Source organism: Xiphias gladius, chromosome 18, assembly GCF_016859285.1.
Source record: "Xiphias gladius isolate SHS-SW01 ecotype Sanya breed wild chromosome 18, ASM1685928v1, whole genome shotgun sequence".
NCBI lineage: Eukaryota > Metazoa > Chordata > Actinopteri > Istiophoriformes > Xiphiidae > Xiphias > Xiphias gladius.
The window spans coordinates 10,617,482-10,629,457 of record NC_053417.1 but is presented as its reverse complement, the minus strand read 5'-3'; the positions used below and the strand labels follow the sequence as shown (position 1 = coordinate 10,629,457).

The 11,976-nt window shown below is 42.3% G+C and overlaps 1 protein-coding gene and 1 non-coding gene across 2 annotated transcripts; one reads left to right on the top strand and one right to left on the bottom strand.

The window, feature by feature from the left end:
• Positions 1 to 3,631: 3,631 nt before the first annotated feature.
• Positions 3,632 to 3,745, bottom strand: LOC120804583. Its single transcript, XR_005709460.1, has one exon. It is a non-coding gene; the product is annotated as a U5 spliceosomal RNA (small nuclear RNA).
• A 2,230-nt stretch (positions 3,746 to 5,975) lies between these two features.
• On the top strand, positions 5,976 to 11,900 carry LOC120804132 (neurexophilin-4-like). The gene is made up of 2 exons (XM_040153355.1): positions 5,976 to 6,197; positions 10,673 to 11,900. Exons 1-2 carry the CDS (start codon positions 6,141 to 6,143, stop codon positions 11,513 to 11,515), a joined length of 900 nt encoding a protein of 299 aa, XP_040009289.1. The 5' UTR covers positions 5,976 to 6,140; the 3' UTR covers positions 11,516 to 11,900.
• Positions 11,901 to 11,976: the final 76 nt, after the last annotated feature.

The window sequence follows — 11,976 nt, the reverse complement described above, 5'->3', positions numbered from 1 at the left end:
GTTGAAGCTAACCTTGGTCAAAGGTTATGATGGGATCTAATTGCCTTTCACTGAGAAGTCATGCAGCATGTGCAGTGTAGTGAAATGATATTTGCATTGATATACTTTTTTTCTCCATTCTCTCATTGGCATGTGCTTCCTCCCTCATTTTGCCAACAATTTAATGACGACTTTAAGGGAACAATAAAAACAAACACAAACAAAAAACACAATCTTCATTGTGATTTTTTATTTCAACGTCTCTACAAAAGTATACAAATGAAAGGAGCAGCGTGTAGGATTTAGGGACATCTAGCGGTGAGGTTGCAGATTGCAACCAACTGAATACCCCTCCCTTACCAAGCGTGTAGGAGCAGGGCTCATTCTACACAAGCTGATGAAAACACAACGACTCATAGTTCCAGGTGATTATACACTAATGAAAACAGAATTATATATATATTATATTCCATTTCTGTCAATAGATCCCCTTAAATCCTACAAACCGGTCTTTTAAAAAATAAGAAGCTACACAACGTGTTGAGTATAATGCACCACAGAGTGATAGTAAAATACAGCCAAGATGTAATAATCCAAAATAATGAAGAAAAAAAAAAAAAACTGCATTGACAACTTAATAGTGCTATGAGTTTCAGATTCAAAATAATCCTTGGCCTCTGTGGAAAGATAGAGAGGAAGGTCCTTGTTGACAGTCTGTATTATTTACAGACGGGTGACGGGTGTGAAGAATGATGTGACTAAGACAGTGCAGTGTGTGATGCCCACTACGGTCAATTACAGGTTTTTGGGGAGCATGCATAAAATCCTCCTCAAGCCAGTGCAGGACATTGTACCATCTTTGCTGACCAGCATGAAATCACTGGGTCGGAGGTCAGTGATTTTGTGCTGCTCTCTGCTAGGTAGTTCTCCGCTAGTCCTGACGATGTCACTGTCTTTGACGAAAGATGCTGCATGATTTGCTCTAAGACTCTGCATTGCACCTCAGAAAAGGCTTGTTGGCTTGCTGCTGGTTCCCTTTGATTCTGGCACCGCGACTGATGAAGAACCAGCTTCACCTGCTGAGGGCACGATGTCCTGCTGCAGAAATGCCTCAACCTCCACTGCCAAGGCAACTTTTAACCTTTCAAAATCCAGCTTGCTGAGCAGTGCCATCGGCAGGATCTTAAATCTGGGGTCCAAGAGAGTGGCTTCAAAGTAGGTGTTGGTGGGCCTTTCAAAGACGCATTGAAAGTGCTCATCAAGGTGGCTCTAGCCTCAGATCACTCACATCCTTATTTGCCATAAGTTCGTTCAGTGCAGCCCTGAGGGCCTGGATGCGTGGAATCACAGAGAAAATAGATGGTTCTTCTTGGCACGCTGTGCGTGTTGCTTCCTCAAATGGCTCCAAGACTCTGACTACGGCCTCCATCAAAGTCCACTGATGCCGTGAGACAGAGCCACGCAGGTCCATCTCTGTGGACTTGGCAATCACTGCCTTCTTCTGCTCCAGCAAGCGCCACAGCATCAACATCACTGTATTCCACCTGGTCGGCACATCATGAATTAAGCCAGCCACAGCGAGGCCAAGTTGCTCCTGTGTCTCATGCAGCTTAGCCACTGCTTTGTCTGACACATGTACGGTGTTGGTAAATCTGTCTCGCAGTGTTGATTACACTAACCACACCGTGGCAACCTTCAATAGCACCTGTTACAATCAAGTGTAGGGGGGGAATGCATCTAATGTTTTCAAAGCCACTGTCTGACATGGCCTTCACCATATTGCAGGTGTTGTTAGTGACCAACGACCGAACAGTGAATCTGCGTGGAACCGTAGTTTGCCGCTCCTCAGCAAAGACCTGGACATGTTGCAAGATATCTGCTGGAGTGTGCTCAGTATCGATGACCTTCATGTTGAGCAATGCACTGGCACGTTCCCATCCCCCGATATATTCTGTACAATCCAATGTCCTGTAGGCGACAGGTAGGAGCTGGTCGAGAACTTTCTGGTCCAAATATCAGCTGTGCAATGCACAACACTGCCCTCAATGTTCTCAAGGCTCTCTTTCACTTTTTTCACAGTTTTAATGATCTCCCAATAGCTTGGGCAGAACTTTGATGCTGAAGTGAATGCCTGCGAGAAGTGTGTAATGAGGTGCCACCAGATTCATTAGCTTGCAGAATCCTTTGTTCTCCACAAATGAATATAGCAAAAGATCCATGTAAATAATTTCACCCGCATTTTCAGTGAATGTCTGGGTCGCTTGGTAGTTTGGTGAATCGAGGGCCTCAGACTGGAAATTCCTCCTTTGCTTTCTGGTGGGCACGGTGTCCCCAGCTTCTTGTTGCTGTTAAGTGGCAGCACATTGTCACAATCTGTCAAGTCTTCGGTCTTTACAGCATCATGAGCATCCCTGACTGGTCTCAACTGAGGACTTCACTGGCAGGGTGACCTCTGACTATAATAATGATCAGCAGTTCACAGGATAAGAAGATTTTACACGTGGACCTATCTCGGCTGCTTGAGCTGCATTCCCTCTTTCTCTGGTCTCGTTCCCTTAACATCAACAACAACAACAACAACTACAACAAAGCAACAAGTTTTATTCAATCGGTGCAGAAGCGCTCCTCTTACTCCTTCACCGTCTTCACAGGACGGACGGCTGCGATGCAACTTTGAATGTCAGTGATGTTCACGATATATCCGTAAACGACTACAGAAAACCTTCTCACAGCCTGTGGCAAAGATAGAGCATTCATATTAGTTATAATGGAGATCGACATTTTGTTTTTATTTTCTCTGTTTTGCTGCTGCTTCTTCTTCTTCTTTTTTGCAATTTCCCGCACTTTTTTTTTTTTTTTTTTTTGCGCCGCTGGGGTATTTCTTCCCCTCACTGGCGGCTTGGCGAAATGCAGCCACTCACATCATGTCCAACCCACGGGTCATGCAGTCCTATGTGTAGCTCAGCGTTTCACGTTTTGAATTCGCTGTCTGATATTCCCGAAAATGATGTTTGTGGACATTCATTATTCATATTCATATCATGTAAAAAAAAAAAAAAAAAAAAAGGTCTTCGGAGGGATGCGCATGTACACTATGTTTCTGCTGCCACACCCGTCTGCTTACATATTTGGCATTTGTGTCACTGAAACTGAGAACCAACACTCCATTCTAAGGAAAAAACTCGGCAAACCCGTGCTTCTAACTTTGACACTTCCGGGGTTCATGACTAGACAAAGGTTTTTTTTACGATAAGTCGGTATGGGGCACACTGTGCGGTGAGCCGTCATTGTAGCTCGGGTTTATGTCGAAGTGTGCGCCCTACCGTGGTCTTAGGTACGCAATACAAGTGAGTCGGTTCCCGTCCGCTTCGGAAAGTGTTTACTGTATTTTAAGTATCTTGTACATGAGCTGGGACTCTTTAGTGTTTGTTTAGAGATACCTCGGACGGGGTTTGGCTCCCGAGAGAAAGACGAGATACGCAGGTGTCTAACTCCTCCGCCGTAGACCCGGAACGCGTATCGCCACAAGTACACACAGACTTGCTGGGGTGACACTGGCACATGTGTCGCCTCACACCATTGCACGGTGAAGTCCCAGTGTCACGGACCAGCAGATCTCCCAGTTGTTTGTTTGTATTTTACACCAGTAGGAAGCCCCGCTTTCGCAGGGCATCAAAAAATTAGATATAACTCTTATTGTTCCTCTCCACGGAAATCTTTAGTAAAAGGCGAAAGATTTATGCGATTTGAAGAGAAACAAGAGTGTTCTGCCGGTTGTCGTCTGCGAGGCCCACCCCATTCTCTGCCCTAGCGTCCTCACTTAGGTTTCAAGGTGCAAAAAAATAAAAAATACCATTACTGAAGTGGCTTGGAATTCAGATATATAAACTATAACCCCACTTTACAATGGAGTAAACCTCCAATAGTTACACCAAAACGCTGCGTGTGACACTTAAATGTAAACAGCTTAGCTTGTAACTGCCATACGTGCGCTATGCATTGTGGGATAAAGGCGACCCATGGCCACGCCTCTGTTTTTTTTTTTTTTAAACGATCCCTTCTACAATGGAAAAAAATGTCTTTCCATTTCCTCTCTTCGAAACGTTACGTGAGCTTTGAGTAAAGCGAGGACGTGAAATGCTTTTCCAATTAACTGAAATAGTTGCTGTTCTTCAGCTACTCGCAACTATTACTACGCATGCGCACAAAAGAGCTTTCTGCCAAGATAGTACTCCGCTCAACCCCTGCTATCGGGTTCAACACGTCCGTATCGTGAGAATATATCGGGTGTTTAACTATTAGATAATGTATTTCTATTTGGCTGCATACTTTATGGCAGCATGTTTTAATAAATGAACCCCCCCCCCAAAAAAAATCTACTCTTACTTAGCTTACGTTCCCCATTCAGCATTTGACAACGAAGACATGGACTAAAGTAACGATCTCTTAGAGCAAGCGGCCATAGTTTTACTAATGTGGTCTTTTCGAGGGGCCACTCCAGAGTTTTATGGCTGACTTTGGCACTTGTAGCCAACTCACATAGACGCGGGCCCCATAGCACTGGGGGAAAAAAAAGATGTAACGACATGTTGCTAACACCTTCTTGGGTAGTCCCCACTGTAAAGGTGATAATGACCCCCTTTATCCCAGTTTTATAAACACGGTGACCTTTCTCCATTAAGTTTAGTAACCAGCTAAGTTAAAAACACCAGTTATCTGACCAGCACATTTATCCCGATTACCTGAAAGCGTTTCTACTCTGGAATAACTTTTCACTTAAACTTTTCCCACCTACGCACTAAATATACTATGCTAAATATAAACGAACTTCTCCTATTTAGCTTTATAGATGTCGCGAGTAGGTTGCAGATGTAATAGATGACAAACTCTGAACACAACAAGACACTATGGGCACTTCAGAAAGCACAATTTACTGCCGTTATTAAAAACTCCGCGACATTTACCGCGTTTTGAAGAGGTGTCTGCAATCTCCAAAGACTCGTCTCTTCTGCTGGGTGCACAAAAGATGTTCCCTAAATCGCGGGCAAGAATGTGAATTTTAACCTTCTTCACAAGGTGCGTCTCGACTTCGTTGACCCAAACAAAAATGGCTGCCATAAGGCCACCCATCATTAAGGTATTGGTTCTACACCCTGTTAAAATCAATGTAATTATACGTTTGATGTTGTTTTGCTGTCCTTTTAAATCGGGATAGATGTTTCCAATCACTTTTATAATCCGGAGACACTCCTTGGGGCTTCATATTCATCAAGGATTACACAGAAAACATGTTAATAAACTAACAGCCAGTTTAAAATGTTGAGGTGCTTGAACCCGTGGAAGCATGAAACTTTACGTGTTTCTGTTTTTACACAGGTTCTCATTATGCTTCCTCGTTTGAGACAGCTTGTCTGGTTGGTTAGTACGCGCAGTGTTTTTGCTGGCCTGAAATTACCCTCCCAGGCTGAGGCAGTGGCAGAATCTCACCAGACCTGTCAGTGATCTTTACATTTCCCGGAGAGAGCCCCTGTCACTTCGTCAGCCTCCCAGTGGCTAAAGCATGCGGGGGGTCGGGGGGCTGTCAAACTGTGTCCGCCTGAGGGCGCCTTTCGCCGGGTTGACGAGGCATAATAAGGGCCGACCAGGTGGTGAAAATGGGCAGGGAGGCAAGTGAGGAAAGAAAGTGAGGGAGAGAGAGAGAGGGAGAGAGAATATTTAATGTGCGACATTGTCTCTGTTAGAAACGTTACTAATTAGTCTAAAAACTAACTCGAATTATTCTCCCTTCGTTAATTCTTACTGAACACAGTTTACATGAAGCTATGCTTTATTTTAATTTTCGGTCATGGTAAGACCAGTTGTGTGTGTGTGTGTGTGTGTGTGTGTGTGTGTGTGTGTGTGTGATGGGTGGAGAGAGGAAGAAAAGATGGGGAGAGAGAGAGAGAACTGGTGGGAGGGAGAGGCAGCCATGAGCCGACTATTCACTCCAGATCTTGATGATTTTTGAGTCTCTCACTGCGGAATGTCCTCTCTTCTTTTGAAGAGAGTGGAGGCTTTAACTCGGTAAATCACCACTTCTTCACTCGGGCAGATTGCCTCTCAAGACACTCTCTCCCCTGCCGACTCTCCGGGCGGAGAAACGTTGCTGCGGCTGCTGCAAAATGAGGGCTCTGCGTTTGAACTTTGCCATCACCTGTCTGTGGCTTCTGCCTTCAGCGGTGAGTAAGATCAGTTGCTCTGCTCCTGAGGCTGTGCGCCTATTATCACCGTTACCATAACGTGTCGTTGGAGTTGGCACTGGGAGCTTCTTCTTATCTGTGCCGCTAGTTGGTTAAACAAATATATTGTCAAAGAATTCATCAAGAATTTTCCCACATGTTCTGGTTCTGCCGCTCTTCATCATATTGCGGCATCGATGCACAATAAAGCAGCGGTCTTGATTTGTTTCGCTTTTTCCAGCTGTTTTAAGTTTTTGTTTTTGTTTTTTCTTGATGGAGGGATGCGTCGGGGATGTGTATGAGAATCAACCAGCAACAATAATCTCTGGAAGATTTTTGAAGTCTTTTGTTACAAAAATGAGATATCTACCAAATTAGCAAATGTACACTCTCAGAAATTATTCAGATCTCAAAATTGAAAAACAAACACAAAAAACAGCTTTGTGGTAGTCTTAAAGGATAGAGGGGAACTTTACATGGTAACATTGGCCGCAGAGCCCATTCTCAGAATTATTTGAAGAGGTGAGGAGTCCAGTCAGTCAGTTGATTTGTGATCAGGTTTGACTCCAGTTAGAATTTTATTGACACTTGGCTGAGACCTCACTTCTTGGTTTCTTTTGATTTGAGGTTCGACTTGGATTTTCATATCTTCGAAATTTCCCATTGAAAAGTTTGAGATATGCTGTTTTATTCAAGGAACAAAATTGGCACTGGTCTTTTGTCCTGATATGTTGGTGTTCTACAGTCAGACTCAGAACTGAACGCTCGTATCTCATGATTTGAGAACGTCTTGGGGCTTGATCAAAGTTGACTCTTTTATTAGATGGCGAAGTCCAGCCAAAATGAATACGTACCATCTTCAAAATTTTAATTAGTTCCAGTCGTGTGGTCTGTAATTCTCTTTCAGGCATAATTGTAATTTAATCTGCTCTTCCTGTCTTTAATTGAACTTTCTTCACTGTGCCGCATGAGTGGCCGACTGCAACATCTGTAACGTTAACAGTGAAGCTGTCAGGTGAAACCTCAAAGCACCTCAAAGTGCTTTATTACTTGAACTAAATGATTGCTCAGTCTTTGTCAGTTTGAAAAAGTTTTATCACCCTGGGTTTTGAGAGACACTGTCACTTCTTTTTTTTTTTTTTTGTTAAGTCTGAAAAACCGACACATTAAGTGTCCTTTTAGCCCATGGCAAGAATCAAGAATGTTCTTTCTGACCTCAAAAATGTCATTGCAGCTCTCAGGTCTCTCAGTTTTTTCCCTTTGCAGGAGCTTTTGCACAGGTGTTGTGCTTGCATTCACTCCACCGCTGTTGCTCAGCTGCAGTCTCTGTGCTGGCATCTTGACACAGAGCCAATGACAAGGCTGTCACAGAGTGGGCTCCAAATAGGGTAGGTGAGAACAGCACCTAGTTGGAGTTTTAGACTCGTAACAATAGACACTGGAGCTGGAGCTCACTGGGTTACGGGAGGAGGCAGTGATTTGCACACAGGGCTCGGGTGGTTAGGGGTGATGTGCATCCCACTTGCTGGTAAGAAATAATGATATCCTGGGAGCTGTATATTCAGAAATCTGGTGGGGAATAACCCTAAAACTCCATCTGCCTTCGACACATCATGATGAAACTAGAAATTAAGTGTTTTCAATGAATGAATTTACAAATTAAAGTCTGACACCTGGATTCACCTGACTAGTGAGGGGATCCAATTCGTTTTGACCCTTGGTTGTGTTTGTTAACGTTGGTATATCTATGATTGTGTCTTTACATTTGTTACATTTAAACACATCACAGTGCCGCATGTCAACTGTGCAGTGAATCTCAGAAATATCAGTCATATAAACATCCTCACTTATGACTGGATTTACTGGGATTTGTGCATTTTAATAGACACAACAGCAGGTAGCTGCCTGCCTTATAATAAGCTGCTTCATCAGTCTGAACATGCAGCTAATGTTCACAGTCGCGCTTCTTTTATATTTTCTGTGTAGTGCTATTTTTTAACAGAAGGGGACAGCCAGGTGGAATTGACATTCTGAATGTAACCGATATCTCCTTCTCTGTGTGAGCTATGAAAATCAAACTATTACGGATACGACTACGACTAAAACAACTTCTACTTCTCAAAGTATTTAACACTTCAAGCAATCAGTTGCAATAAATTCTGCACTTTATACAAATGCATTAGTAGTTTGTCTCTCCACATTCAGTATATATTGGAGGAATAAATGGTACTGTTATATTTAGTAGGCAATTTTTTCAGATATTAACATTGTAAAAAAATGTAAAGCAGCTTAGCAAATCATACTGATGTGCTGCAAAATTTTTGCAAATGATCTGCGAGCTGTTCACCCATACCATATCATCTTGTATGATTCCAGGAAAAGACAAAGGAAATCGAGCTTTTACGTATGTCTGAGATACATTTATAACAGTGTATTTACAAAAATGTGAGGGACAGTAACAGGAAGGAGGCCAATGTGAATGGTGACGGGGAAATGCAATGCGGAAACAGTTGCAAATAAGACGTCGACCTGCTCTTCGTATGAAATAATAACCTGACAAGGTGAATCCAGGTGAAAGCTTAATCCCTTATTAATTTCAAGTGTGTAAGACAAATCAATTCAAGAATGGAAAGGGGATGAGGTGGAGGAGAAAAGGGATTTTTTTTGTTTTTGAGACAGCTGAGACATGTTCGGCTGAGAGGAAGCTCAACATGGAAAAAGATGCTGTAAACGGTTTGCATATTTTTTACGTTTTCATACATTAACTACTATAAATGTATATCATTTTATTGACTCTCTGCAGTAATTTCAATAGTGACCCATGTGTTGACTATGTCCCTCTCTCTTCTAAACACAGATTAATAAACCCATAGATTCAGTTCATTATCAAGGTCGCACTGAAAAGAGGATTGAGAGTTTCAACAAGGGAACGAGAGTATGAGGGAGGACAACCAAATTAAAATGTGTTAATGACAATATGAATGTGACTTTGTGTGTGGGTATGTGCATGTTCCTTCCTGTAGTCCTTGCCTGAAGGAGCTGACCTACAGTATTGATCACAGTCAATTTCAAGTTGTTCTCATTCACAGGACCTGACATGTCAAAGCATAATTATTTGAATCAATTATCTGCTACCTTGTAGCGTAGCTGGGGTGAAACTGTCCTTCATTTGCTGTCGTGCTGGTGATTCAAAGTACTTTCTCTGATCAGTCTTGTCACTTTTCATAGTACAGAGCTAAAATTGATATGATAGAGTCTATCTGTGAGTAGCTATGGTGAATGTGGAGTAATATAAACTCAGGTATAGTGTTACAATACAGTTACAATTTTACCAAGGAAACATGTCAGAGAAGTATATTGGAAAGTAAGTGCAGTTTTCTTTTGTCCCCTTGAAAACTTAACTGGCCCTGTCTGAGATATCTTTTTAGTCATTGCATTTCCGTTGCATTTCCACAGACAGTGTTTCTGTGCTGAGCTGCAGTGAAGGGATAGTAACACAAAGAGTGATTTTGAAATTCTGCAAGAAACCTGTTTAATTTGTGTAACTCGGACTGCCGAAGCCTGATGTCAACTTCGACCTAAAAAAAAAACATGAACTTATCTTTTATTGGAAAACATTTAAACTATAGATCAGGTTATGACTTATTACTCAGTAACACACTTTTGTTGTCCCCTCTTGAAATGAAATGGAACAAGAAGTTTAATTTGCATAATAAAAAGACAGGTTCTTAAAAGACAGGTTGTACAGATACGCATGTAGTGTTGTAGTGCTGCTGTCACAGGGTACTGAGCATTTTTTTTCATGCTGTACTCTGAACAAATTCCACCAGTTGCACACCCATTAATATAAAGTAAAGTCAAAACATGGTACGTTTTTCCTTTTATTCTCTCCTTTTAAGGGTTGGTTTACTCTAAAAACATATTTTCTCACTTATCTCTAGTTGTATCTGGCCAAGCAAACAGTTAAGTTTAGAGATATCCAGTAGGATTTTGTTTGTTGTGCTTATAGCACAGAAGAAATCACCAACAACATGTCTTACCAGTGTCCCCATTCCTCTGGATAATCCACAGAAGACACTGTCGGCAGTTTTGATAGGGACAATTTCTTTGGTAGATAGTAGTTCAAATGCAAACTGTTCACAATAAGGTCTCTGGATTATACAGAATAACAAAGACACTTTTTTAGAAATAATGTTTAACATTTTTGAAATGTAATTATTCAGTTCTGTGAACATCACAAGAAAAATTCTCTTTACATCTAGAATATTGGGGGGGGGGGGGGCCAGAATCTAAGACACAGTTATCCCAAAACTGGAAAAGTTGAACCAAAAGGTTGACACAAGCGATAATAAAAAAAAAAAAAAAGGAAGGCAAAATATGGGTTTTTTTTCTTATTTTTGAATTGACCTTCTAAATGAGAAGAAAAGAGTGCTACAAAATTTCATTGTCTTTCATTAATGTTTTGCTCTGTGCAGGTCCAAGAAACAGCCAAGCCCTTGGACTTTCAGAGCCAACAATGGATGGAGGAGGAAGGAGGAACAGGAGACGCCGTGGTAGCTGCACTGAAGGTTAAACATATCTCCAAAGATTTACAGATCATCTCCACCAAACACAAAACACCTGCTTATGGCTCGCTCGGCCCGTACGGATGGCCACAGAACTTCTCCCAAGCCCAGGATCAGTATCTGTACCACCCTCCTCCCAAATCCAAATCTCCTGCTAAAACATCCCCAAAGGCCAAGAAGATCCTGGGCTGGGGTGATTTTTACTTCAACGTGAAAACAGTGAAGTTCAGCCTCCTGGTGACGGGCAAAATCGTGGACCACATCAACGGGACTTTCAGCGTCTACTTCCGCCACAATTCCTCCCATCTGGGGAACATATCCGTCAGCATCGTCCCACCCTCCAAAGCCGTGGGATGGGAAGTTCTGGATCCTGCAACTCAGAGCGCTCACGTCAAAAACTCAGTCCTGGTTCCGGACATGATGTCTCAGTTCCAGAGCCCCACGCAGTCCACCAGCTCCACCCCTCACGGCCAGCAGAAGCAGCAGCAGGACATGATGATGGTGACCGAGCAAAACTGCCGGATCGAGTACCAGAGAACCAACCGGTCCAAGAAGACCAAGCCCTGCATGTACGACCCGGGGCAGACCTGCTACTCAGAAAACACCCAGTCCCAGGCAGCCTGGATCTGTGCCAAACCCTTTAAGGTTATATGCATCTTTATCGCCTTCACTGGCACCGATTACAGGCTGGTGCAGAAAATTTGTCCAGACCACAACTTTCAGACAGAGCACAACCAACAGCACTTTGGATGATGGATCAGCGAGGCTGACAATGAGACGTCAAACACTGACTTTTCATACATCCTTCAAAATCACGAGTTCAGTTTTCAAAATAGGTTTGAGATTGACTGTTTTTCTACGCCGTTAAAAACACATTGTCAACATATCACTCTGAGTGCAGTTTGATTCAAAACTTGTGATAATGTGTTAATAGCAGAATGTGTTTATGATGAGTTTTAGAATGTGAGCTTTGTGCTGTCTGAAACCAAACCCATCCAATGAAAAGCTCCATGTTGTGACTTGATTCATGATATAACTTTATGTGTAGTGTTGTATGAATTTTGTTTTCTGAAAATGCATTAATAGACGTGAAGACTTTAAATCCAAAATGTGATTTTTTGGCTCATTAATAAAACAAAATAGATACAACTTTAGGGACAGAATCATCTGTAGTTTTGGAAACTGACTTCAAGAGCTTTTTTCTTTACTATAAA